The sequence below is a fragment of the Zalophus californianus genome, chromosome 7 (assembly GCF_009762305.2).
Source record: "Zalophus californianus isolate mZalCal1 chromosome 7, mZalCal1.pri.v2, whole genome shotgun sequence".
Lineage (NCBI taxonomy): Eukaryota > Metazoa > Chordata > Mammalia > Carnivora > Otariidae > Zalophus > Zalophus californianus.
The window spans coordinates 118266486-118293847 of record NC_045601.1 but is presented as its reverse complement, the minus strand read 5'-3'; the positions used below and the strand labels follow the sequence as shown (position 1 = coordinate 118293847).

General features: G+C 57.7%; 2 protein-coding genes across 5 annotated transcripts; both read right to left on the bottom strand.

Moving 5' to 3' along the window:
- Positions 1 to 192: 192 nt before the first annotated feature.
- SLC44A4 (solute carrier family 44 member 4) lies at positions 193 to 13436 on the bottom strand. 4 transcript variants are annotated; one of them, XM_027603817.2, is made up of 21 exons: positions 13360 to 13436; positions 11395 to 11443; positions 10575 to 10648; positions 10356 to 10434; positions 9250 to 9349; positions 9044 to 9169; positions 8827 to 8887; positions 7394 to 7484; positions 7225 to 7308; positions 6730 to 6965; positions 6524 to 6623; positions 5561 to 5653; positions 5155 to 5257; positions 2743 to 2996; positions 2561 to 2655; positions 2385 to 2488; positions 2200 to 2273; positions 1910 to 1980; positions 1710 to 1804; positions 1554 to 1638; positions 193 to 444 (listed from the first exon to the last, which is right to left on the bottom strand). In XM_027603817.2, exons 1-21 carry the CDS (start codon positions 13391 to 13393, stop codon positions 320 to 322), a joined length of 2133 nt encoding a protein of 710 aa, XP_027459618.1. In that variant the 5' UTR covers positions 13394 to 13436; the 3' UTR covers positions 193 to 319. The 4 variants fall into 4 exon arrangements, with proteins under 4 accessions (XP_027459618.1, XP_027459619.1, XP_027459620.1 ...); XM_027603818.2 differs by having other exon boundaries at positions 10575 to 10731; positions 13360 to 13429; XM_027603819.2 differs by having other exon boundaries at positions 10575 to 10713; positions 13360 to 13400.
- Positions 13437 to 13912: 476 nt separating this feature from the next.
- On the bottom strand, positions 13913 to 27253 carry EHMT2 (euchromatic histone lysine methyltransferase 2). The gene is given in 29 exon segments (XM_027603778.2): positions 13913 to 14411; positions 14749 to 14924; positions 15068 to 15146; positions 16953 to 17039; positions 17125 to 17240; positions 17419 to 17496; positions 17849 to 17993; positions 18408 to 18575; positions 18659 to 18813; positions 18922 to 19026; positions 20076 to 20177; positions 20263 to 20385; positions 20487 to 20593; positions 20962 to 21044; positions 21162 to 21344; positions 21423 to 21475; positions 21477 to 21659; positions 21740 to 21883; positions 21978 to 22126; positions 22351 to 22452; positions 22623 to 22737; positions 22867 to 23004; positions 24490 to 24645; positions 24788 to 24828; positions 24926 to 25010; positions 25819 to 26072; positions 26169 to 26387; positions 26484 to 26550; positions 27197 to 27253. Coding segments are annotated over 29 exon segments (3636 nt in total). The 5' UTR covers positions 27239 to 27253; the 3' UTR covers positions 13913 to 14230.
- Between the last annotated feature and the right edge of the window lie 109 nt (positions 27254 to 27362).

Genomic DNA, 27362 nt, shown 5'->3' with positions numbered 1-27362 from the left:
TTTGAAGCCTCGGAGCTTGTGACCCCGACTAGAAGCTTATTGGCTGGGATGAAGAAGGGCGGGCATCACTCCGCAGGAACCTTTTGATTGGCCATGGCACCTAGGGCGCGTTAGAGGGGCGGGGCCTATTTTAAAGAGCCAGGAGGCGGAAAAAAGCTGCAAGTCGTCATGGAGAAAATAAAAGTCCCGGACTTTTTGAGAAAACAAAGTATCAACCTTTAATAATTTTTTTTTTAACTACAAAATCGAGATCTGGAAGGCGGGGTGAGGCTGGGAGGCCGTACCGGAGGGGTGCAGCCCTGGATCAGGGCCGCGTCTCTCACTTCTTTTTCTTCTTCTTGTCCCCTGGGTATGCCTCGTTCTTCTTGCCTAGGATCTTCAGGAGGGATTTGGGCATGTAGTAGGGCCGGTCCAGGGAGCCGTCGTTCCTCTCCAGGTCTTCCACTGAGCCGCAACAGAGACCGTTAGAGTGGACCCTCCGGAGCTACCCCACTCCCCCGGAAGATAGGGGAAGACGAGACTAGCTGCCTGGTTTCTTTTTTTCTTTTTTTCTTTTTAAAGATTTTATTTATTTATCTTGAGAGAGAGAGAATGAGAGACAGAGAGCATGAGAGGGAAGAGGGTCAGAGGGAGAAGCAGACTCCCTGCTGAGAGGGAGCCCGATGTGGGACTCGATCCGGGGACTCCAGGATCATGACCTGAGCCGAAGGCAGTCGCTTAACCAACTGAGCCACCCAGGCGCCCCTAGCTGCTTGGTTTCAAGGCTGCACCGCCACGGGCTGTTCTTTTGGGCAGTTTTGGTAACCTATATGTAACCTCGGTTTCTTCTTGGTAAAATGGGGTCAGTAATACTGTATTTCACAGCGTGCTAGAGCTTAAGAACAGAAATGCATGTCAACCGCGTATTGCAGACTGCAGTGCATACTAAACCCTGAATGGATGTAGAGCTGACTCTTGAACGACACAGGGATTAGGGGCGCTGACCCCCCCCACCCAATCAACAATCCGCCTATTACTGTTTTCCCCCCAAATTTTATAGCCTACTGTTGACCCAAAGCCTTACTGGTAACAGTCAGTTAACACCTATTTTGTGTGTTATATGTACTGTATACTGTATTCTTACAATAAAATAGTTAAGGAAGAGAAAATGTTAAGAAAATCCTAAGGAAAAGAGAATACGTTTACAGTACTTACTATATTTATCCGGGAAAAAATGAGGTTGTTCAATGGTCATAGGAGGGTGAGATAATCCCCACTCACTACAGCCACCTGCTGGGAAGTCTCTTGTGGCCATTCTACCTTCGATTTTCTACGGAGAGACACCAGAGGCCTCCGCCCTGGAATGCTCTTTCTTGGGAGACCCTGCCAGCCTGGCAGCTCACTTCCTCTTTTCTTCCGCAAGCCCCTGGCTTGAGGATGGCAGAAGAGGCTTCCTCTGACTTTGGCTCCTTTAACTCACAAAGTTGCTGTTTCTAGAAGTCCCAAGTCTCCAAAACACCCTAAATAATCTGGTACCTTGAAATTTGGGGGGAGTGGGAGGGGCTGTCACTCACAGAAACAGAGGAAGAGTGTGTCCACGCACATGCCAAAAACGCTGAAGAAGCCGCTGGCAATGACGTAGGCCCCCAGGATGGAGATCTGGAATATCCAGGGCATGTTAGATTCCCTTGGGGGGTTGGACAGTGAGGCAGAGCTGGGGAGTCACTCACCATGATGGGCAGCCAGTAATAGTTGAGGGAGGGGTTCTCAAAGTCTCTACCCAGCCCCTGGATGCGACCGGTGAAGAAAAAGAAGGACAGCACCCCTGGGGGAGAGGGTCTGGAGGTCAGTGTCATCACTCCTCTGAGGTCACCTCGGCTGCCCTCTGCCCCTGCCCTCCGTCCGCGTAACGCCCAGCGCTGGCCCTTACCGACACCTCCAACCACCAGCAGCTTCCCGAAGAGCAGCAGCAAGTCTGTGACTTTGTCCAGAACCACCACCCTGTATGGGAAGTTGGGGTGGGTCGGGCATGAGGGAGTCCGGCAGGGCTAGGAACTGGATTGGCTATGTAAGTTGCTGGGACAGATGCAAAATGAAAATCGTTCACACTTCAAGATGAAGGCAGCAGAACATTCAACCAAGCTCGAGGCCCTGCTGAGCACCGCATGCCCACGAAGCCGACCTCGGGTAGGAGATCCTGGGGGTGGGGGCGAGCCTGACCTGACAATGTTCCGCATGAGCAGCATGAAGGCATTTTTGGCAGAGACACAGAAATTCTTCCCGTAGATGGCGATCTGAGTGGGGTTGAAAGGTCAGAGTCACCTGTGTGGAGCTTACCTGGACCAGGGCAGGGGCCTGAGCCAAGGGACCCCAGAACAAGGGGCTGCTCGTGCAGCGGGGCTCACCATGATGTAGGCATTGCGGTTTAGGAACTTGATAAACTTCTCCAGACACCAGAGGCAGCACTTAAAGCAGCACATGATGCAGCGGGCCACAGGGTTCTGGGCTCCTGGGAGAAAGGGGGAGCTCCTGTTTGGTCACTGTCCCCTGACAGCCCCTCCCCAAGGGGCCAGCTGCTCACCTCTCAGTTTGCTGTCAATGTACTCCAGAATGACTCGGGCTATCTGCACAAGGGTCAGGATGAGGGCTCCAAAGGCCAGGGACCCAGTGTGGTAACTGCAGAGGGGCCAGGCAGTCAGAGGCAGCTCCAGGGCCCCAGAGACTCCCAGGCTCACAATTCCCAGCCCCCTGCCCTGGGCTTACCGGAGTGTTCGGATGAAGGCAGAGCTCAGGGGGAAGGTGGGGATGTCCTGGGGCTTGTAGAAGGCCCAGTAGAAGGAGGCAAAGGCCCCAGCCAGGACACACTGGCCCAGGGCCAGTACCCAGTTGATGGTCCAGAACAGACCCAGGACCCCGTAGATTTGCAAGTTGAAGAGAGAACGCTGAACCAGGCCTGTGGATGAGTAGCTCTGGAAGACGCACTTCAGCCCTGGGCATGAGTAGTTCATGGGCTGGGCCTGGGGGTGACAGTACGGTCATTCACAGCCAACTCCTGCCACTCCCAGAGGAGAGGGAGGGAAGTAGCAGCCTCCCTGAGTTGGGGAAGCCATTTCCTTCCAGGAGATCCTTCTCCAGGTTCTAGTTGGGTTTAGATTGCCTAGTGTGTGAGAGTAGTTAGCTTTCCTTCAGTCTCCATATGGGCACAAGAGCTCCCAGGCTGCGTGGGCCAAGCCTTAATGGTGTGAAGGCAGTGTGACCTGCACCTAGCTCTCTCCCTGACGCTCTAAGACAGCCTCTGCAGGGTGCCTGGGTGGCTCAGTCGGTTAAGCGGCTGCCTTCGGCCCGGGTCATGATCCCAGGGTCCTGGGGCTGAGTCCCACATCGGGCTCCTTGCTTAGCAGGGAGCCTGCTTCTCCCTCTCTCTCCCTCTGCTTGTGCTCTCTCTGTCAAATAAATAAAATCTTAAAAAAAAAAAAAAAAAAGACAGCCTCTGCAACTTCAACCAAAATGCTTGCTAGCAAAAATGAACAGCCTGGGTATTGGATGGTATTACGGAATTATCGTTAATCTTGTTGGGTGTGATAATGGTATGGTGGTTATGCTTTCTATTTATTTTAAAATTTATTTTATTTTTTATTTTTTTGGTTGTGTGTTTTTTTCTTTTTAAGATTTCTTTCTAGAGAGAGAGAGAGAGAGCAGGGAGAGGGGCAGAGGGAGAGGGAGAGAATCTGAAGCAGACTCCCCACTGAGCAGGGGGCCTGCCCCAGGCCTCAATCCCGTGACCCTGAGGCCACCACCCTGAGATCATGATCTGAGCCAAAATCAAGAGTCAGACGCTTAACCGACTGAGCCACCCAGGCGCCCCTTTGGTTATGCTTTTAAAAGTCCTTATCTGTCAGGGCGCCTGGCTGGCTCAATCTGTAGAGTGTGCGACTCTTGATCTCGGAGCTGTGAGTCTGAGCCTCACGTTGGGGGTAGAGATTATTTAAAAAAAAAAAAGTAAAAAGTGCTTATCTGTCGAGATCCATCCTGATGTGTTTATGGGTGAACTGGCACTTATGTCCAGAATTTACCTTAAAAAACTCCAGGAAAAAGGATTGTGGGGGGTGGGGGAGTGGAGATGGATGAAGCAAGGACAGTGGGAAGGTGAGAGTTTGTGTGGGTTTGAAAATTTCCACAATAAAAAGTAAAAAACACAGAAGTAAAACAAAAAACAAAAAAACCCAACAACCCTTTCCAGCAAATGTGACAAAAATCTAAGAATTGCTGAAATTGCTGTGTGTCTTCGAAATTTTTTAATAGGAAAATAAACTACTTTCCACTTTGTAATTGTGGGTTTCTAGCAGTCTCCACTGCTAGATCCTGAACAAGCTGGAAGCGAGAACCAGGTCATTTGGAGCTTTGCATACCTAGTGCCTGGCACAGGGTGGGTCTTCCCTAAATGTAAACCAACCTCCCTCCCTTTCCTGTTGTAGAGTGGACTAATGCCTGGGAGCAAAGCCCCCAATCCCAGCTTCCAAGAGGTGGCCCCATGAAAGTTCTGAGGACAGCAAATCCCCTGCAGTCCCATGCACTTTCTGGGAACCCCACAGGGGAGAGTGTGGGGAAGCGGCTTCTCTTTCCCCACCCCCCAGCCCCACCTGCCTTTTGCCTAAGGCACTGTGTTCCCAGGAAAAAGGCTTCAAAAAATGAAACAAAACCCATCTACAGTTATCAGCTCTTATCAGGTGCCAGACATTGTACAAAGCACTTTATGTGCCTGATGTCATTCAATCTTCTCAGCCACCCTGAGGGACAGGTATTATGATTGACTCCATTTTACAGACGAATGGACTGAGACTGGAGGCTGAAGTGGCTAACAGTCCTCCTGGCAGAGGCCAGTCCAGGGGAGGGTGGGAAGTGCCGACCCCGCTTTCCCAGAGCCGCACGCCGCCTCCAGCCTCAGTTTCCTTCTCTGAGTAAGGGGTGGCGGAGGGGGAGGCATACTGGATCTGGAGTCCACTGCTGGCCCCCTTTCTGGCTCTGCTGGGGGCCTGTCATGTGACCGTGAGGGAACTCCTTTTTCTCTCTGGTCCTCAGTCTCTGCTGCACAATGTGGGATTTGGACCAGCTGGCCCCTAAGGTCACCTCAGCCCTGCTGGTGCCCACCACCATGTCCACCCCAAATCCCCTCACCATGGGGTTGCACGATGTATTCATTTGCACTTTCTCACAGTTGGGCAAGCTGGCGTTGGGCGCCCAGAGGACATATTGGGGTTGCCCGGATGTGGCCAGGTACCCAGAGGGGAGTCAAGGAAGAAGGCGTAGTCACATGGTGGTCTCCACGGGTCCCCTCCTCAGGGACACCTTCCCAGGCACTTGCGCAGGTTGTTCACTGCAGAAAGGGTTGGAAATCAGCCTGGGCTCAGTCTTTCAACTCTGTCCAGGGGCAGGCCTGTGTCTGCCCAAAGGAAGGGGCATCTTCTTCCCATTGCACTAATGCATTGTACAGGTAAATACTGCCCCTTCCCTGCCACCACCGCCCTCCTCCCCGCCACCAACCCCGCCTCAGGAGGGCCTTGGCCATGTGGGCAAAGGATACAGGGCAGTCATGGCCCAATAGACAATGCAGATGAGCAGAAGGACAAAGGTGACCAGAGGGTAGAACAGGGTAGACATCATCTGCCCCACAGCCCTGTAGGGAGGTAAGAGTGGTCCATCAGTACGGCCCCGGGCCCCAGCGCCCACCCATCATCCTGTCCTGGGGCTGACCCTGACAAGGTCCCACCACTATCCTTGCCAGGGTCTGCTCTGTCCCCTAGGCTGGGCACACAGTAGGTGCTCACTGAATGAACGGAATTGAATAAACCAGGCTCGAGGGACCCTTAGAGGAAATTAGAGTCACAGAGAAGCCACCCGGGGCAGCTTCAGGGAAGATAAGGGAGCAGAGTCCTCAAAGTCCAGTCTCCTGATGGGCTCGGCAGGTAGGGCTGGTGTGGGAACAAGCCTGGGCTCCTGCCATCGCGCCCGCCAGCCACCACCACAGCAACCACCTTTCTGACCGCTCCTCACGGAGAGTGCGCTTCCTGCTCTGAGGGCCTGACAAGACACTAACTCATTTAATCCTCATGACGACCCTATGAAGTAGGAACTAGTATTGGCCCCCACCCCCGGGCGCCTGGGTGGCTCAGTTGGTTGAGCATCTGTCTTCAGCTCAGGTCATGATCCCAGGGTCCTGGGATCGAGTCCCGCATCGGGCTCCCTGCTCGGCGGGGAGCCTACTTCTCCCTCTCCCTCTGCCTGCCACTCCCCCTGCTTATGCTCTCTCTCCCTCACTCTCTCTCAAATAAATAGGTAAAATCTTAAAAAAAAAAACAAAAACTATTATTGTCCCCATTTCACAGGTGGGTAAATCGAGTCTCAGACAAACTGAGTCACACTGCAGGGTTAACCACTGCGTAACTCTGTCCTTCTCCTCTGGGGCTCCCCGCCACCTTCCCAGCACTGCCATGCCATGCCTGCACCCCTGTCCTCTGCCCCATCTCCCTCCCAGACAGGTCCTGACTTGCTGGCCTCCTTCAGGAGGGCGATGGCGATGCGGATCCGCTGCCGCAGGAAGATGAGCAGCAGCAGCAGGATGCCTTCAAGCACAGCCAGCACGATCACTGGGGGCGGACAGGGAGCAGAGGGGCCTGCGTCAGGGCCGGGGCTCGGCAAGGCCCGGGCCAGTCCCTGGGCGGCTGGTGGTCCGGAAGCGGGCAGGGCACTCACAGGCGGCCAGCCAGGTCTCCTGAACGTTGCGGTAGGCGCCGAGGTTGGTGGTGATGCCCACCTCGTTGATGCGGGCACTCTTGTCCCGCAGCACTCGGTACTCCTCCCAGCAGTAGTAGATGCCGTATGCCAGCACGCCCAGCACCCCGAGGATCAGCACCAGCACCAGCGGCCCGGCCACCAGGCGCAGAAGCAGGATAAACAGCAGGCTCAGGACCAGAGCCACACCTAGGGCGCTGTAGGCAGGGTGAGGTAGTTGAGAGTCATCCCTGGGCCCCTAAATCTTCTCCCTTTCCGAGGCTCCTGAATGCCTCACACTCCCGATGTCCCCAGGTTAGACCCCCTTTCTCTTACAAATCTTGTTGGATGTGGGGTCAGTTCTGAGCTCCAGGCTCCTCCTCCTCTGTCCAAAGTTTCTGCTTCAGACATTGGGCTAGGGGCCAGAGGAGGGGGAGGGCAGCAGGGAGGGAGAGAGTAGGGGGACCAGGGACTCACACAAGAATCCAATGCCAGGACTGGGCTACATCTTCGAAGATCTTCACAGTGATGTCACGGGCACTGAGGCTGTCAAGAACACCGCTTCCGGGGGCGGGGTGCAGAGTCAGATGGGGCTCTTGGGGGGAAGGGGTACGGGACAGAGGTATGGGGGCAGGAGGATGCCCACCTGATCCCCTGGGAGATGGTGGTGTTGCTGGGGATCCCTGGGAGCTCAGGTGGAGTGCTGCTGTTCACCCATGGAAGACAACGCCCCAGAGCTGGGGGGAGAGAACCGGGGCTCCTGGGTGGGCAGGCCCAGAGCTTTGCCTTGAAAGCCTCTGGCCTCCACCCAGCACCCCAGTGGCCTTAGGGAAGACAGGAGAGATGGGCTTTGCCCCCCTCCCCATCCAGAGAGCTGCTCTTGACTCCACAGCCAAGAGGGAGTTCCCGCCCGCGGGGCCCTGGTCAGCTTCCTTCCCAGTCTCTCAGGACCATCCCCCCCCCCCCCCCCCCCCCCCCCCCCCCCCCGCACTGTCTCTGCCAGGTGGAGACCCGCATTTCCTCTGGCCTGACTCTTACGCTCCACCCTCCACCCACCCTTATACTCCACCCTTCCACCCCCCTCTGCCCGAGTGTCAGGGAGACCATGCCTCCTCATTCCCGGGCTCTAGAGCATTCTGCTGCTCAGACACTTCCAGCAGCTCTGCCCTGGAGTGCCCACGCTCCCTGGCCAGGCTTCAAGGCCCCACCATCGGAGCTCAGCCCACTTTCCCCTCACCTCTACCTCTGCTCTCCCTGAGCCTCTCTCTGAGTGTTCTCCCTCCAGAAATCCCATCCATTACTCCCTGTTCAGCTCCATCTCCATGTCACCTCCTCCAGGAAGCCTTCTCACCCCTTCCCCAACTCCTGCGGCACCTGTTATGTGCCTACAGAATCCTTTATCTCCACCCTTCCAACGGCTTTGCCAAGAAAGCTGGCTTTGGCATTTACATTCTAAAGATGAGGAAACAAAGCTCAGAGAGGTTGAGTAATTGGCCCAAGACCACACAGCTGGAAAGTGCTGGAATCTGGATCTGAGTTTGGAGCATTCATTTGAGGTCTTTTTATTGTACTTATTTGAGAATTGGCTATGTTTTCTCATGCTAAAATTAAAATTTTTTCCTATTAAAAATACCATTGACTATTGGAAAGAAGAACATATAGAAAAAATTAAAAAGTCAATTGCGAGCCCAGCACCCAGCCACATTTGCTTGTGAGTCTGGCTGGACATCCAGTCTGCTCCCAGAGCACAGACATTAACGTGTGTGGGTACATTGGCCCAGCTGTGTTTCTGTGGGATGCTCATGTAGTGTCTTTGCCAACATCTCTGATCTCTGCACCTAAAATGCAGCTCGAACCCGGAGCAGTTTCATCTGCCCTGTGACTCGCCTGGGTGCCTGGGGCCCAGCAGGTGCACAAGATGGTAGGGTCAAGCTGCAGAGGGCAAAATGAAGACCCAGTGCTAATTCCAGTTAGGCCAGACAAGCTGCATGACTTTACTCTCTCTGGGCCTGGTTTCCTCATTTGAGCAGTAAGAATACAGGACTAGATGCTGCCCGAGGAAGGAATGCAGCTTCTCACCTGGAGTGGAAGGGAGGAGGAATCCGGGGCAGAGCTCCTCCTGCAGGCTTTGGGTCACTGGCTGGGGGTCGGGGGAGGACATACAGACAGAGCAGAATGAAGGAGGGAGCCCCCCCACACCACCCCCTCACCACCATAGTCACCTACCCAACTCCCCCTCCTCCCACCCAGGTGACTCCTCCTTGGCCACAGGGATGACACTGGAGGCAGTTCTCACCATATCCCAGGGTACCCCTGGCAGGCAAAAGTTCCTGTCGGCCGTGTAGAAGACCTCCCCAACCTTCTGCAAGAGCTGGTCGGCTCCCACCGTCCACGTGACATTGGGGCAGGAGGACACACACACCTGGGGGCAGAGAGAGTGCTGAGGGGCTGGTACCTGGATCCTGGGGGCGACCGGGGCAGAGGCGGGTCCCAGGCTCTGACCTGGGTTGTGGGACACTGTAGGCCGTTCTCAGCGACCGTGATGACGTTGGTGGCCAGAACGCAGCTGAAGATGTTGAAGTAGAGAAGATACGGTTTATCTCTGTGGGAGGAAAGGAAGTGTGGGCATCAGGGCCCGGTCAGGTGTGGGGAAAGGGGAGGACCGCCGGGGCCCTGGCTCAAGAATACAGTGGGCCCAGCGGAAGTGTGTGTGGGACCCATACCCTGATGCACACCACTCAGCTCCTGGCCTTAGGAAGCTCAGTTCAGCTGGGAAGATACAGGAGGCACCCGGAAGACTTCCCAGAGTAATTGAGCATCAAAGCTGCTACCAAATGGCTAAGAGTTTTACGACCTTGAGCAAGTCACTTAGCTGCTCACTGCCTCAATCCCATCAGGTGTAAGGTAATAGGACCTGCTTCATAGGGTTTAAATGAGTGTGTGTGTGCAAAGTACACCGTCTGGTCTGCCTGGAACGTAGGAAATGCCGTGTCATTGGGAAGGTTTTATTATTTACTGGAAGTTTCCTGCTGGCGGAACTGATAGCATGGTTTCAGGGACTCCCCCCTGACTTTCAGATTAAGAAATCAAAAGCTCAGAGAGGTTGACGACCTTGCCCAAGGCCATACGACCAGAACTTACTTAGCCCCGTTGGGGAGTCAAACGCTAAAGTCTGAACTTTAAAAACCCAAGTACTTAACCATGGCTCTGCCTTCCATTTTTGGAGGGCATCAGAAGCCTGCTGCTCAGAAATGGAGGCTGCTCAATGCGGCCTCGCCTGGGGAGACTCAGGGAGGCTGTGGCCCGGGGGGTGAGGGGCAACAGAGGAAGGATCTGGAGCCTGAGTGTTGGGACCGTGCTTGGGAGCCTGGCCCTCTCTCTCTCTTTTTTTTTTTTTTTTAAAGATTTTATTTACTTGTTTGTCAGAGAGCGAGTGCGCAAGCAGGGGGAGCGGCAGGCAGAGGGAGAAGCAGGCTCCCCGCTGAGCAGGAAGCCCGATGCGGGCTCGATCCCAGGACCCTGAGATCATGACCTGAGCCGAAGGCAGACGCTTAACCACTGAGCCACCCAGGCGCCCCCACCTGCCCATCTCTTGCCTTTGTACTCACTTGTTAGCCCCCACCCCGCAGTAGGCGCCGGTCGAGTTCCTGGGGTAGAGGACTTGCCGGGGGTCTCCATACACCCAAGCTGAAAGCAGATGGAGAGTTGAATCACCGGAGGGTGGGACTTGGGGGGTGGGGAGCAGCCTCAGGGATGGTCCTTGCTCTCCCCCGGCCCCGCCCCCGCGTCCCACCACCGCCCCAGCACCGTGCCCGCTGGAAACTCACCCACGACCCCCACCACGATGTAACCCAGAATGAAGACGAGGAAGAGGACACAGCAGATGATGTCCGTGCAGCTCCTGGGAGAGAAGTGGGGGAGGCTGTGCCGGGGGAGGCGGGCTGCGTGGTTTGGAGGAGTCATGGGCTGGGGAGTTGGGAGATGCTGGAGAAGGCGTGTCGGTAGGTTTTATTTTCTTTTTCTTTTTTTTTTTTAAGATTTTATTTATTCATTTGCGAGAGAGACAGAGCACAAGCAGGGGGAGAGGCAGAGGCAGAGGGAGAAGCAGACTCTCTGCTGAGCAGGGAGCCCGAGGCGGGGCTCCATCCCAGGACCCTGGGATCACGACCTGAGCCCAAGGCAGACGCTTAACCACTGAGCCATCCAGGCGCCCTTATTTTATTTTTCTAAGAAAACCTTTTTCTCATAATGCACCAGGGAATAAATAAGAAGCGCTTGTTTCCATTTGTCCTCAGGAAGGTGTGTGTGTGTGGGGGGGGACGACAAAAAAACCCCAAAATAACCATTTTCTGGGTGAGTAAACTTCTGAAGTATGACACAGAAAAGTAAACAACTCCTAACTGCCTCGCTGGATGAATTTTCCCAAAGCGCACACACCCGTGTAGCTAGCTCCCAGGTCAAGCAACAGAACATCACCGGCACCCCAGAAGGCCCCTTGTGCCTGCCCCAGACACAAAAGTCCACCCAAGGGCACCATTCTCCTGGGGCAGGAGTTTTCTTTTTTATAAACTTATTACCAATATTTCAGCAAATACAATGCAAAACCAAGACCCCCACCCCCTAGTTGGGCCAGTGCCCAGAACTCACCTGTTCCTGATGGGACCTCGGAAGGTGGGGTCATATTTGGCTGGTTTCCCTGAGGGCACGGGGAGGCGTAGGGAGAGTGAAGCCTGAGTGCATGTCTCTCCCCATGTCCTGTCCCTCCCACATCCTTCCCTGCAGTGTGCTCCTACCCTGGCCCAGGATCCTTCCTGGCCCTCGGGAGTTCGGGGGGAGATGGGCAGGGGCAGAGCTGGTGGGAGAAGTTGGAGAGCAGGAGAGGTAGGATTAAGGCCTAGGCCGCAGCTTCACTGCTCACCGTGAACTCTACCAAGTTGGCTTTGGAGGGAGGGCAAAAGGGGGTCTTAACAGGTTGTTTCCAGCTCACACCTCAAGGCTGTCAGCCAGGGAAACAGCCTTCACCTCCTGCCCCCATCTTGGCCCATTTCCCCTGTGTCTCCCCCTGGCTGGGGTGTGGGACTCTGAGTCAGGCCACCTCAGTGGCTCTCCCGCGCCAGTCCTTAGCCCTCTCCCCTCCCTGTGCCCAGGCCAGGGTGGGCACAAATCTAGAGCACCTCAGGGAGGTCACAGCCCCTCCCCACAGCTGCCCCAGGCCCTACCTCCACCCTCTGGCCCAAGACCACAGGAAAAGAGACTGGAGCCAAAGGCATTAACTCCTGCAGGACCCGGGCAGGGAGGGGCCCCTGTAAGGCCCCCTACCCAAACGGACCCCAGGCCACTGCCATTCTCTGGGTGAGCAGTCAGGGTGGCACCTGAGCCTGGTGGTTGGGACTGTGGTCGGTTTAGATTGTGGCCATGTCCTGTTCCTGGTCCTCCTTGAGTACACACAGGGTGGAGGTGGGGCCAGGCAGCTAGGTAGGGTCCTGGGTTGGCACAGATCAGGGAGGGCAGAGGGTTGGGCAAGAGTGTGGGAAGGCGTGAGATTCCTTCTCCTTAGGTGTTCTGGACTCTGTCCCTCCATGGCTCTCACACATGAGATCAATGATTGACCCAAAGCTGTTCCAGGAAGTCTACTGGGGAGGCCTTACTGCTTCTTCCCCTAGCCTGCTTAGGAACCCAAGCTTTGCCTCTGGGAGGCCCCTCCCTTGGGCTTCCCTCCCGTTCAGACCAGGAGCTCAGACCTTCAAGCCCCAAGGGACCCCTGCAGGCAGGCCCGTGGCCCTTGCTGCTTCACAGGGAGCTCAGAGGCTCGTGTCCCAGTTCCCTCTCGTCTCAGAACACCCCACCCCTAATCCTAGCGGTCTCTGGGACAGGCTCCAGGCCCTGGGTCCTCACGGAGATTCTGCAGATAGGCTCCCTGCTCCCTCTCCCCTCGCCTTACCCTTCCCAGGAAGCCCTTGTGAAGCCCCTGCGCCTATCTCTCATGGTACCCTGAGAAGTCTTCCCCTCCTAACAGAGACCCCAGAGGCAGGACCCGGCCCCCTCTCCACAGAGGCCCACAGTCCTAATGCCTCACAGGACCCCCAAACACACCCCACTCCTGCTGTCACTGCTCACAGAGACCCTGGGAAGCCGACTTCTAGCACTGTTTTCCCTCAGACACCCAGGGTCCAGGACTGAAACTCCCCTTCCTCACAGGGATCCCAGCTGTTCCTCCTGACAGGGGCCCAGACCCCAGCCTCACCCCTCATGGGCTCTGCAGCACATAGACCCTCCCGGCCCCTGAGCCCCATCCTCCTGCTCAGGACCCTGACCCTGCCTTCTTCCATTGAGGCTTTGCTTCCCAGGGCCCTGCCCTGAGGGACCCAGATTCCAGCCCCAGCTCCCCAGCTTCACTCTCCAAAGGCTCCCTGGCGAAGGCCCCCAGCCCCTGAACCCAATCCTCGTCCCAGGACCCTGACTCTACTTCTTTCCATCAGCTCTTTCCAAGCCCTCCCTTCAGGGACCCAGGCAAGACTCCCCTCAGCCCCTCTCCCTGGGGCCAGCCCCAGCCATCGCTCCCCTGCCTCCGAGGGTCCTGGGCCTCTGCCCCAGCCTTGCCCTCAGACTCACCATAGGCCTCCTCCCCGTCCTGTTTTCCCCCCATGGCTCAGTCTCCAGAGTGATTGGAGCCAGGGAGACCTAGCAACTCACCTGCCGCCCGCCCCGCCCTCCCACACGTCACAGCCCCACCTCCGCCTGTGGCCCCGACACACTCTGGTTCCTCCTTCTCAACTCCGCCTGGGCAGTGCCCTGCTGGAGGCCTGGAAGGCCGAGCCTGGGACCGGCTCAGGGCTGCTTGCCTGCTTCCCGCGGGCTCCGTGGACCAGGGCACGCTTTAAGAAAATCCTTCCTGTTTTTGCAAATTACTTCAGCTGTGGTTCACTCACACCTACACTCTCCTGCCGACGATGAAGTGTTGAGATTTGCCTTTTAGCCCTTGACTGGACCCTGTCCACAGTGGTCTCCCCACAACCCTCTCCTCCCCTCGGGTGGCTGTCCACACCAGCCACACCTGTCCAGCCTGCTTCCCATCCTGCTTGGTCCCTTGGACCCACATTCCTTCTAGCTGTGTGTGTTTCCGCCCTGACCAAGCCCCCAGCCCAACAGTCATCAAGACAGTTTATTACCAAACCCAGTATTTATTGAGAACAAAGGAAACGAGCTGGCATAGAGGCCCAATTTCAATTCATCGAATTTCAGCTGAGGATGGGGAACAGGGAGTGGCCAGCCCTGAAGTTACCCTCCCAGGGAGGAACCAGCTCTGGGAGAGAGGGGCTGTCAGACCTCCAGGGCCTGGCTGGGGTCTTGGGCCAAGGAATGTGTGAAGGGGGAGGGGAGAGAAGATGGCAGCGCCCCAAGGTGTGGGCTGTGAGCAGCAAGTGGCCAAGGGGGCTGCTGAGCTGGCGGCCACCCGGGGGTGGGGTGTGCGTGTGGTCCGCTCTCAGGGATTGACGGGGGGCAGGGAGCTGAGCTCGGGCAGCAGCTCGGGGTGGGGGTCTAGGCGCGCCAGGCGGCTCTGTTCCAGGGCGATGGCCTCGGCGGAGTGCTTGCATTTCTCCGAGCCACACTGACAAGTGAAGTATTTGCTTTTGATGTCCCAGAAGCGGTCACCATAGTCAAACCTGTCGGAGGAGGACAGGAGGCTACAGGATCCAGAGCCAGTGGCCCAGGCCTACCCCAAAGCACCCACCCCCACTGTCTCCGACAGGCTCCCAGCCCTTCCCTGCGCAAGGACCCGCCGCACTAGCCCTGCCTGCGCACTTGTCAGACGTGCAGAATCCTGGGCTCCATCCCAGATCTACTGAATCAAAACCTGTGAGGCCCAGGACTCCATTCATACTGTCTTGACAGGCTCGGCTCTAATCCATGCCTAGACACCAGGCACGCTCCAGCCTCCGGCGTCTGGTCCCAGGCTCGCTGCATCTCCCACACCCCGGGCACACCCCGGAGACACCTCACCCCAGCTCCTCCCCAGTCCGGATGTCTCGGGAACTGAAGAAGGCAATGCGTGGAAAGCGCAGGTCTTGGTGCAGCATGAAGACCCGGACGGGGATGATGTTGGGGTCACACAGGTGGTTGATGAAGCGGCTGATGTTGCCATAGTAACGGGCATCGATGCAGTACACTTCTCCATCCTGAGGGGAGGGCAGCACTCTTCACATCACCACTACCCTGTTTGCCTGGCCAACCTCCCCACCCACGGACGGACCCCCAGTCCCTCCTCCCCACGTTTCCATCTGCTGACCGGCTGCAAGGCACAGAGGGGTCTCCTGCCCACCTTGTTGTCTAAGTCGAAGAGGTAGGAATCATCCTCTCTCACATCAGCCTCGGCATCAGAGATCAGCTCCCCGACATACCTGTGGGACAGGAAGTGGTGGTTCTGAAGGTGAGCGGGGGTTATCGGGAGCCAGCTCCAGGCCCCGTCCCTCTTCAGAACCCCGCGGAATCCTCCTTCACGATCTGTCAACTGCCCCACTCCGCATCCATGGATCCCACAGATCTACATGGCTGGGGTGCGCAGCCAAGGCAGAGCGGGCACGGACAGCGGACATCAGGCATCACGGGCTGGGGGAGGTGGGCAGCTCCCAGCCGGAGTGAGGAGCAGGAGGAAGAACAAGGGGACACCAGCATGGGAGGGGACACACAGGGCCTCCTGCAGCCGGCTGGGGTCTACTGCTAGACAGCTGGAACAACGGGCAGGACTGGCACATGTGGGGGAAGCTGGGGGCCGGTGGGCTGGGGATGAGCTGGAGGAGGAGCCGCGGGGAAGGTAAAGGGCAGGGCCTGAGCTGAGCCGGAGGCAGAATCAGGGAGCAGGTTGACGCCAAGCCCCTGTGATGAAGGGGACCCGTATTTGCGGGCAGCTGGTTTGGGTGGGGCAATCCGTGTGGGCTTAGTGACTGGGAGGTGTGTGCAGTAGGAGTCACCCAGCCCGTGCTGGCGAGGCCAGGCTGCAGGACAGGAGAGACGGCAGGCCTGCAAGAATGGATGGAGCCACAGGGGCCGTGAGGGATTCTGGGAAGGCGCTGGGGACAAGGACAGCCACCCTGAGAAAGCAGAGGAAGAGAAGCTGGTGAAGAGGAAGGAAGGGGGAGTCCAGATGAGGACAGTGTCGCGGGAGCCAGAGCAAGGCGGGTAGCAGGCACCGGAATGAGGACCAAGACCCGGGGCGGGTGCAGGCTGTAGAGAGGCAGCATCAGCCGAAGGGTGAGGGCAGAGGCCGATTCCGGCAGGGACGAGCAGTGAGCCCATGGTGGGGAACTCAAGGTCCAGGAGGGAGGGAGGGGCCATTTGAACAAAGTCGAGAGATGACCCAAGAATTATTCTTTTTTTTTAAGGTTTTTATTTATTTATATGACAGAGAGAGACACAGCGAGAGCAAGAACACAAGCAGAGGGAGTGGGAGAGGGAGAAGCAGGCTTCCCGCGGAGCAGGGAGCCCGATGCGGGGCTCGATCCCAGGACCCTGGGATCACGACCTGAGCCGGAGGCAGACACTTAACGACTGAGTCACCCAGGCGCCCCAAAAGATGACCCAATAAAGAGGAAATGGGGGTGCCAGGGTGGCTCAGTTAAGCATCTGCCTTCGGCTCAGGTCATGATCCCAGAGTCCTGGGATCGAGTCCTGCATCAAGCCCCGCATCGGGCTCCCTGCTCAGTGGGGAGCCTGCTTCTCCCTCTGCCCCCACCCCACTTGTTTTCTCTCTCTCAAATAAATAAATAAAATCTTAAAAAAAAAAAAAGAAACAAGAGAAAATGGATGATCCCTTAAATAGGGAAATGGGGCCAAAGGAGGCCTAGATGAAGTCTGCAAGCCGTGGGGGAGGAGCCGGGCAGGAGACAGGGATGGTGACAGATGCTGGGAAAAGAAAGTGGAGGTGGACGGAAAAGTTGCCTTATCACCTCCATTGTGCAGACAAGAGAAATGAGGCTCAGAGAGGTTAAGAACCTGGCCAAGGATGCTCAGCAGCAGACTGCGGCTCAAACCCAGGTCTGTCTCCCAGCTTGGAAAGGCAGGGGAGGGGCGGTGTGGCAGTGGTGGCAAGAGCTCTGCGGTCTGGGCAGCCTGGGGGCCAGGGAGGTGCAGTGCCCGTCAGGGAGGAGAGCGGAGGGAGACCTGAGAGTCAGCTGCGGGTGGGCACCCAGCCCCTGACCCCTACTCACTCGCAGATGAAGGTCCCCTGGGGGATGGTCTGCAGGGCGCGGACCCCCCAGCCCATCTTGGCTGTTCGGTAGAGCTGCAGTCGCACTCTGGGGGGCGGGGGAGAGGCTGGTGTTAGGTGGAGGGGCGCGGGGGTGAGGTGGGCTGAGGGCGGGCTGCAGGGGTGGGCCTCACTTGATGCCGCTCTGCACCACCCGGTTCTTGCAGTTTCTCCAGCAGGAGCACGCCTGGTTACACTCGAAAATCAGTGGGGGCTCGATCTTGTTAAATTCCTGGAGCAGCCGCCCGTCCTGGGGTCGAGGGAGGGAAGGACAAGTGGTTTCCACGTGGTGCCCACTGCGGGGCTCCCAACCCCACAGCCGGGGAGGACGGGCTGGGGGAGGCCATGTGAGCTGAGCTCAGAGACCAGGACCCCAGTGGGCCGCTGGTTTGCACCCTGGCGGCGGTGAGCGGGGCAAGCACACGCACCTTGTCATACCAGCAGCGAATGCTGAGTTGACCGCAGAGGCAGTTGGAGCTGGAACAGTCATCCACGCACGTGCAGTGCTGGGGCAGGGGGCAGGGTTAGCTCGGCCCTCAGAAGCGGCCTTGTCCCCTCAGCAACCAGCGCTCCCTGACCCCCAGCCACTGGCCTTCCTCTGAGGTCATTATTTTAGGACAGTGGGTGCTGATGGTCCCAGTGTGAGGGGGAATCAAGATGCTGCTGACAGGGGTGTCCCGGGGCTACCGTGAGCCCATATACCTTCGTGTGGCCTAAAAAAAGGAGCCTTTCCCAGATGGATGCAAGCCCACACCTGAGTTCCCTCTTGGCCCCGCTCCCCTGTTGGCCCACGACTTGTCCAACTGTCCCTGGCAGCCCTGGATGTCCCTCTGAGAGGGTGCAGGGCCCCCCACTCACTTGCAAGTGGGTGATGTTACGGTCGATGTTCATGGTGGACGTCTCACAGTTCTCCGAGATGTACTTGTAATCCTCAGGGCAGGGCTCCCCGTCCACGCCGTTGACACAGGGAATAGGCACGTTCTCATAGCCCCGAGCCACATCCCTGACAGAAGGGAGATGGGGCTGGGGGCGCTAGAGGAGGGGGTGCGGGGGTCCACTAGGTGCAAGGAGAGGCCTGAGAGGTTCCTGGGGCCGTGGGAGGGAAGGGAGTGGTTCTGGGTGGGCGGGCAAGGGGAGCAAGGTTGCCAAATAAACCGCACGACACCCAATGAAAACTGGATTTCAGATAACTAAGAATGTCCCCACTACTGCATGGGACCCTCTTAACACTAAAAAACAGGCACAGCTCCTCTGAAATCCTCATTTAGCTCTATTCTCATTTACTGTATCTGGCATCCTGGTTGGGGGTTGGCTCTGGGGATTCAACGGAGCCTGGGGAGGGTCTGAGGGATGTTCTGAGGGTTCAACAGGGCTTGGGGAGGGGGCAGAAGGCTGTTCCAGGTGCAGAGGGCCTCACCGGCAGATAATCTTCTCAGTGCGGACGGCCCGATTTCCCACTCCCAGCCGAAGCTTGCGGTTGAGCTGCAGCGCAAACCACACATCGGAGCGCTCAGGAGTCAGGTCCCATGCTGTGTCCCCTTCCTTGTTGCGTAGCTCCGGGTTCGCCCCGCGTGACAGGAACAACCTGGGAGGGGACAGGAAGCCTGTGGGGCCTGGGGCCGCGACCCAGCATCGGGGTGCCAGGCTATGGGGCGGGCAGGGGCTCACAGCACGCAGTCGTGGTAGCTCTCCCGGGCCGCGATGTGCAGGGGCGTGTCCCCGTGGTAGTTGACTGCATGGAGGTCACAGCGGGCATTGAGGAGGACCTCGGCGATGGCTGCACTGCCGGTGAAGGAAGCCCAGTGCAGGCAGATGTTTTCCTCCTATGCAGGTGGGAGGGGCGGGGGTGGGCCCAAGCCGTGAGCCCTTGAACCCAGCTCAGAGGGGGCCAGGGCAGCCCCCACCTCCCCCAACCCCCGCTAAAATCTCACGTTGTCCGTGAGCGTGACGTCGGCGCCCCGGGTCAGCAGCATGCGGATCACCTCAATGTGCTTGTGCTCTGCGGCCCAGATAATGGGCGTCCACCCCCCACTGTCCTGTGGGTGGGGAGAGAGGGAGGAGGGTGAGGGGCCTGGGGTCCGCCCAGCAGCTGGCCCTGCTTACCAAAGCAGCGTGTGGTCTAGAGCATAGGCCCCAGAGCTAGACTCCAAGCATAGTCTCAGCTCCACCACTCACATGCTGTGGTACCCTGGGTAACTCTTTTTTTTTTTTTTTTTTTAAGATTTTACTTATTTATTTGAAAGAGAGAGAATGAGAGAGAGAGAGCATGAGAGGGAAGAGGGTCAGAGGGAGAAGCAGACTCCCTGCTGAGCAGGGAGCCCGATGTGGGACTCGATCCTGGGACTCCAGGGTCATGACCTGAGCCGAAGGCAGTCGCTTAACCAACTGAGCCACCCAGGCGCCCCTGGGTAACTCTCTTCACCTCTCTGGGTCTCAGTTTCCTGATCTATGAAACGGGACTAATAGCATCTACTACTCAAAGTTGTGGAGTAATTTTTTTCTTTCTAGAAAACACATTTCCTAGGTCTTTCCACTCAAGTCCTAGAGTATGATGACCCAACAGCAAAACCACTCCTAAGCACCCAGACTGCAGTCTCTAAAAAATATTTCCCATTTAAAGGAACCAGACTCTCTTAGAGAAATGGCAGATTGAGCCTGGTGCAGGCAATGTGCTAAAAAGGTAAAGATGCTCTCAGAAGTTGCTGGGTTGTATCAAAAGCCACAGGAGCCTAGCTGAAGGGCTCCTCCTGGACAAACAATGGAACAATTCAGATTAAAGAGTGACTGTAATAGGCTAAAACACACCCAACATATAACAAACAGAGGTAAAAAAGAGCATCACTGCACATTTCTAGAGATTAAGGCAGCGACTCATCATTCTGGAAACTGATAGAAAGAAGCAAAAAAGAGAAAAGTAAAGAAAATAATACAAATGAGGAGGGAGAAAGAGATGGGGACAGACTGGAACAGGGCTGAGATTCAGGGAAAGGGTCAGAGGTCCGTGGAGGCCGAAAGGGGGCCCGAAGCCTGAGGCTGAGCCCAGGACCTGGAGGAAGGGGGCTGGGCAGGCAGCCAGGCCGCTGACCTGGGCGTTAACGTCCACCTGTCCCGTGCTGAGCAGCAGGCTGACCATCTCCAAGTTCCCAATTTTGGCTGCGTGGTGGAGGCAGGTGGAGCCGTCCTCCTCCTGAGGGAGATGCGGGCAGATGAGCGCCCTGCCAGCAGGTCAGACCCGGCCTCTGGCCCGTGCCCCGCTGGCCCGCCCAGCACACCTTGCTGTAGACGCAGCCGCCACGCTGCACCATGTAGCGGGCTACCTCCAGGTGGTTGTTCACCACGGCCTCCATCAGAGGCGTCCGCTGCTGCTTGTCTACCGCATTGATGTTGGCTCCCGCCTGCAAGGAGGGTGCACGTGGGCTGGCGCCACAGAAGGGCTGGGCGAGGGAGGGGGTGCGAGGGCATGGTCCATGAGGCAGAGGGCCGGGCCCGGGCTGACCTGCAGCAGCACGTGGCAGATCTCCACGGAGCCCTTCTGGGCGGCCGCGTGCAGGGGCGTGCGCTTGCTCTGCTGATCGCTCTGGAAGTTGGGGTCCAGGTTGTCCACTGCGGGGAGAGCCCGCCACACCGGAAGAGGGAAGGACAAGTGGTAAGTGAGCTGGCGGGGGTGGGGGGTGGGGGTGGGACCTCCTCCGGGAAGGCTGTCAGGGCCCCGTCCTGGGCAACGTAGTTAACCTCTCTGGGCTTCCACTGGGACGGTTGAAGTGACTCAGCACCGTCCCCAGCACCTATGTACTCATTGTCACCACTGTCCCCATCATTACAGGTTATCTGTGTGTCTGTCTTCCCCTCCCCGCTAAGTGACTTGGGGAAGGACAATGACCTTCACTGCTCCCGGCCCTGCACCCAGCATCTGGCGGGTAAGTGCTGTTCCAGCAAGGTTCGCAAAACAAACAAGTGAGCGGAATACTCACACAGCATCAGGATCACCTTCTGCAGCTCCCCTTGCTTCACTGACAGGTACAACTGCCGGGGGTGGAAACGGAGCTTCTTCCGCCTGCCACGGTGAGGGAGAGGGGTGGGCTCCTCAGAAGGAGCATCCCCCTCAGCACCTGCAGACCCACCTTCCAGCCCCAGCCCCAGCCGCCCTCCCCGAGAGCAACCCCTCATTCACCTCTCGGACTCCTGGATGACCAGGGCTTTCTCCAGGGCTTCGCGGCCGGGTCCCGGGGGCAGCCCCACAGCTGACAGGCAGCCCCCATTGGGAAGGGTCAGGGAGGGCCCCGAGCTGTCGATGGTGTCAGCCAGAGGGTCGCAGGGTGGGCGCCGGGGCTCCCCATGCCCTCGCATCCGGGCACTGTGAGAGAAGGTGCTGATGTCTACAAGCAATGGCGCTGGGCAGGGAACGGACAGTTGGGAAGGGGGAGGCCAGTACCTGGGCTGGGAAGTGTCTGCTCTCCCGGGGGCATCCTGAGCCAGGGGTGGGGGGGGCAGGGGCTGCAGTGCCAGCTGGTGGGGTCACCCCATCCCCCCGGGGGATGGTCACCTCCTGGGCCTCAGATGCATCCTCCCCACAGTGGGGACAGAAGACCATGCCGTTCAGCTGGGACACACAGGCCTTGTGGAAGCGGTGGGCCACACGGAAGTCAGGGTGGCACTCCAGGAAGGTGCCCTGGGGAACAAGGCGGTCAGGCTCCGGGAGAGCCCTCCCCCGCGGGGCACAGCTGCCTGTCCGCCCCACCGGTCGCTCACCGCTGTACAGAAGTAGCCACAGCCTGGGCAGCAGTGGTGCTTGACCATGCGGGCACGGTGGGTCTCACAGAGCACCATGAGCGCCACGCGGCTCGATGGCCTCATGGTCTCCCGCTTGAGGATGGCGGCATTGCAGCCTGACAGCTGTGGCGGTGAGAACGGGCAGGGAGAGGGTGAGGCTGGGGCCTGGAGCCAGGCCCCCACTGCCGGTGCCTCTCCTACTGGCCCTCAGGCCCACCTCTCCGTCCACACTCTCCGTGGCCATGCACTTGTGCCCAGCTCTCTCGCTGATGCGGTCAATCTTGGGAGCCTCCATGCGGCAGCTGCAGAGGGGCAACTCCTCAAAGCCCCGCTCCGTCTCCAGGGAAGATGTATCATTGGATACCCCTTGGACGGAGGGAAAAGGGAGCTGAAGGAGGCCATTCCCATCACCCACAGGGACCCCTGGTGGGGCCTCTCACCCCTGCCATGCCTTTCCCTCTGCACTCTAGAACTCCCAAAGCCTGGCCATGGACGGACACCTCGGCTCCAGTGGGGTCCCGCTCCTCCCCATTCCCTCCAGCCCAGAGGGTGCCCCCTAGTGGCTCGCCATCCCAGCAATCGGCAATTACCAGCGTGGTTGGGGGAGAGGGTCCCCTCGCTGGGCAGCTCCAGGGACCCCAGAGGGACCTCCATGTACTCACTGGGGCCTGAGGAGCCCACACCATTCACTCCTGACACAGAGACAGAGAGAGTGAGAGTGCGAGCTCACAGATGCCCGGACGCGTGGGTACGTGCGGGTGTACGTGCGTGAGCACATGCGTGGGCCGGTGTTAGTGCCCGCTCTCTGGGGGCCGGGAGGGGGGCTGGAGGAGGGGACCCAAAAGCAGAGGAGCCTTCTCACCTCGTGGCTCCTTGGCCCGGGGAGGCTCGCGCTTCCGCCGTTTCCTGGACGGCTTCACCCATGGGCTGTCCTTCCGCCATTTCTTCTTGGCTTTGCGCCGGCCACTGGAGCCACTCTGGGATGGAGGAAGAACTAGAGAGCCTGGCCCCTAGCCCACGACCCCTCTCCCCTCCTCCCCTCTGAGGACTCAGACATCGGGCCCCACAGCCCCCCACTTCCTGGGATGCTAGCCTCCAGCCCTTACCCTGTCAGACTGATTGCCTGACTCCTCGTCTTCCTCTTCTTCTTCCTCTTCCTCCTCCTCCTCCTCTTCTTCTTCTTCCTCCTCCTCCTCCTCCTCTTCCTCCTCACTCAGTTGTTCAGCCAGAGCTTCAACCTCAGACTGGGAGAGAGGCAAGGCAGGTCTGAGGAAACAGCAACCTCCAGGCCACAGCGCTCTCTTGGCGGGAGCTTGGGAGACAGGCAGAGGGCAGGACATATCCAACCCCCAAGACTGAGACAATGAAGCAGGATAAAGAGCTGCTACTACTATCCCAGGATGGCTCCCTGCAGGAGGTGAGCACGGACAGGAAAAGAGAGAAAGGGTGCTGAATGTTAGACAGCTGTCAAAAACTCACTTACAACAATGTGTGTGAATCTTGGCAACAGAGTAAGGAAAAACAAGTTCCAGAAAACAAGCACATGGTTTAATACTCTTTATGAAGTTCACACGGAGATAAGACTACCCCCGGCTGCTCAAAACGCTAGATGAAAAGCTAATGAGGAACTTTACAATAAGGACGAAGTTGACATCCCATAAATCCACTGACCAATCTTAAATAGGACCGATAAAAAGATGAGATGCTCTATGCCTCCTGATGTGAGGCAATAGGAAGCATGCATACTAGCTATCAATCTTCTTACCATTAAAAACAAAACAAAACAAAAAAAACCCCAAATCACCCGAAGCTGATCATGCTTCTAGATCTAGTTTACAAGAAATATTGGGCAGGGAGGAACATGTCAGTCCCCACCCAATCAGCAAATACCTACATTTGAGAAATTCTGTATTACAAGTGACCTGGTTCCTTCAACAAATACATGACAAGAAAAACTTCTTTTTGAAAGCCAGGGGCACCCATGCATCAAGAGAGACCTAAGGCAAATGTCAATCAAACCAGTGGATGGAGCACTTTTGAATCCGGACAAACAAAACCCCATTTACGAAACCACGGAGGCACTGTGAACCCTGGTAGCAGGGTGATGGTTTTAAGGAGTCACTGGGACATTTTTGAGGTTGTGAACACAGTGAAGCCGTGATATTAAAACACAGGAAGAGGCCTCATGTTTAGAGATACATATGGAAACAGTTCCAGATAAAACGATGTGATGGCTACTTTACAACGGTCTGGGAGGTGGGCAGGCTGGGGGAGGAAGAGCTGAGTCAAGAGCCGCCGTGTACTGACAATTGCTGGAGCCGGCTGAGGCTTCGTGAGAGCTTACCGTTTGTTCTTTTTTATGTATTTGAAATTTCCCATGATATCATGTTAAATAAAAAGCATGTCGGGTGGGACAGCATTATACTGCATAAGCAAACACGTATGAGACAAAACCAAACCAAGAGCAAAAGAATAAATAAGCAAACAAACAACAAAGTGGGATGCTAAACCCAAAGTTGAGGAGGGCGGTTACCACCTTGGGGAGGGGCAAGGGGATGGGGGTGGAGCACACACGGGGAAGAAGTTATAAAGAGGATGGGGTGGTGAATTAGGGGGTGTCACAAGGTAAAAAGGAAAGAAAGCTGCGGGGGGGCATGGGCAGGAAGGCCTGGAGAGTGAGCCTTGGGCGAGGTGGGTGCTGGCAGGGAGGTAGGCTGGCTCCTTCTCACCTTGCTGTCGGAGTCCACACGCTCATCCACAGAATAGGAGTCGTAGTAGAGGCTGAAGTCGTCCCCCACCACTGTCTCCCACTCCTCCAGGGACCCTGGATCCCCTTTCTCCACGGTCACTTCTCCCGAACCCCGCGTAGAACCCAACTCCTCCGACTAGGAAGAAAAGATCAGAAAAATGGAAGCTGCTGGTACTCCCGCCTCCCCTTTCCCCTGGGGACAGGATGCAGCGCCCCCCCCCCCCCCCCCCGCCGCCCCCCAGGTGGAGAGGCCTTGTTTTCTGCCTCTCCAGGCTCACCAGGCCACCTCCCGCGTTCAGCTTCCTCCTTTTGGCCACCTCTGGAAGGAGAGAGAGAGAGAAAAAGGAGCAAGGCCTGTCCTTAAACCCTCAGGACAGGTCTTATCAAGTGGCCAGCGGGTGGGGGTTGGGACTGACCTGAGGTCATCTTCCCCATCGAGTGCACGTCATCACTCATGCGGAAATGCTGCACTTCAGGGGGCCGCTTCTCAGGGACTGGGGGCTAGGGGACAAGAGGGAGCACACTTAGGGTCAGGGAACATCTGTAGTTCTGCCTGGATTAGCCTGGAGCCCTGGATGAGGGTGGGGTGGGCGAGCCACACCCTCAAAAATGCCATCTGAAGCTCCAATAAACCAGAATGTGGCAATGACTGAGAACTCCTTCTCCCGAGAGAAAGTGTGTTAAGCACATCCCACACCTAACACTTACCTCTTCAAGCACTCAGAAGCAGGCCCTCTTTACCCATTTTACAGACGAGAAAACAAAGGTTCATGCCTTGCCCAAAGCTGCCTAAACCATATCCAGAACAAAATAATACCAGGAGCCCCAAAAACATTGTCATAAAGCTTCTGAAATTCTGGGGTTTTCCTTCCCTCACCTCCTTCCCTGTAGGGATTCACAGTAGAAACCCTTAGAAACCCTTTGAAAAAGGAAGTAGGGGCAGTTTCAAAGGGAGGAAAAAGCTCCCTTGGGGCCTACTTTGAGGTAGAGAGTTTGAAGTTCCTTAGACAGTCATTATCATAAGAATAATTACGATGTTAACTACATCATTAACTCTGGAACCTTTGTTTTTTCTAGTCCCCTCTCCCCAAGAATGTAAACTCCAGGAAGACAGGAACTTGTCTGTTTGTTCAGATTAAGCCCAGCCCAGAATTTAACACACAGTGGCCCCTAGGTAACTACGTGGCGCCATGAATAGATGAGAAAAAGTCTGAAGCTAAACTGTAAAAAAAAAAGTCCACAAGGGGTTCACAGTGGATTACTCTGGTCTCCCCACCCCCATGCCTGCCTCCCTCCCCCCAATTCTCACCTGCCCATTTCCTGGTTTGGACATGGTTTTTCTGGCTCGGTGGACCTTGGGCTGCCCCTCTGGGCTGGGTGTGGCTACAGGGGGTTCAGGCCCCGCTGTGGCCGCCCCTTGGGCCCCCGGCATACTCAGCAGCCGCATAGCCAAACTCTGGACTGATGGGGGTGATTTTCCAGCCCCTGTCATTGACATCTTGGCCCGGCTGGGACAGGCACCCCCCTTGCTGGGGGAAGAAGGGAATGACTTTGTGGCATGGCCTGGAAGACAGACAGGCAGGCAGGCAGAGGCAAGATAAGAGGGAAAGTGGTCAGAGGATACCCCACCTCACCCCTCCAGGCTCCCCAGCCTCTCACCCAGCAGGATGCGGCCCCCATGGAGGTCCCCATCTCCCTCGAGATTCTCAGGTTCATCCCCAATGAGTGGTGTGGCTCCCACAGGGGTGTCAGCCCCCTCATCGCCCACGGTGACTGTGACAGAGGCGGGGGATGAGGGGCCTGCAGGCTCCAGGGAGTCAGGGCTGGCCTTGGGCAGGGTCTCTTCACTACGAGGGGTGTCCCCCAAAGAGCCATGAACTGTAAGGGAAAAGAAAAAGTTCAGGGCTAAGGTCTCAGGGAATCCTGTGTTGGGGGAGGTGAAGGTCCAACTGGGCCCGTTTCTACTGCACTCACCTCTCTCAGTGGCTCCTCTAGGCTCCTTCTCCAGCACCAGCGCCCCCATCTCAGCAGGGGCCTCCCCCTGGCAGGGGACACAAGGTATAGGAGCGCTGGTCAGCCCAGTAGGAAGTTGGGGAGCCCAGGACGCCTGGGCTCTGGGAAGAGAGAGTAGGCTCCGGGGCCTACCTCTTCCTCTATGGGGCCCCCCCCTTCCGCGGCCTCGGCTGCCCGGGGGGGCCGCACGACCCCTCCCCCGGGCCCGCATTAGCCCCCTCCCTCTCGGCAGACCCCGCATCTCAGGGGCCGAGAAGAGAGGAGGGGGAGGGGGCGGGGCCTCTGCGCCCCGGCCCCGCCCCCTCCTCCCGGCTGCACGCGCCGCTCCCCCTTTGTCCCCCAGGCCGCGGGGACCCCGGGCACCAACCCCTCCAGCGCCCGCTGCCCCCCAGCCCGGTGGACGGCCCCTCGTGCCCCTCGCGCGTGCTCCTGGGGCCCCGGCGCCCGCCGCCCACTCGGGGGCAGCCGGCGGCTGCACGCGCGCCTCCGTGCCCACTCCCCCCACCTCCCACCCCCTGGTCCCCTCATCCGCCCCCGGTGCTGGCCCTCCGGATTGCTGCAGGTCCCGTCCGGGCCCCCCGGCCCCGTTGCACCCCCGGAGCATTGCACGGGCGCGCGCTTCCCCCGGGCGCGCGCGCGGGCATGCACCCGCCTCTCCCCCTCCCCTTCCGCACCTCGGCGGCCGCCGCCGCTGCAGCTCCCGCCGCCGCCGCCATCGCCGCTTGCGCGGGGGGCCGAGCCGGCGCGCGGCCGCCCCGGGTCACGTGGGCGGGGGAGGGAGGGCTAGGAGGAGCCTTAAAGGAGCCACTACGCGCTTTCTGGCCATTTTCCCCCGAGAGC

Excerpts from the sequence above, each read along its gene's own strand:
- SLC44A4 (XM_027603817.2), bottom strand. The coding sequence starts at position 13,393 with ATGGGGGGAAAACAGGACGGGGAGGAGGCCTATG. Across the intron at positions 5,654-6,523 it reads CTCCTGAAGGAGGCCAGCAA|GGCTGTGGGGCAGATGATGT; the intron begins GTCAGGACCTGT and ends ACCTCCCTACAG. Across the intron at positions 2,997-5,154 it reads ATACATCGTGCAACCCCATG|GCCCAGCCCATGAACTACTC; the intron begins GTGAGGGGATTT and ends TGTCACCCCCAG.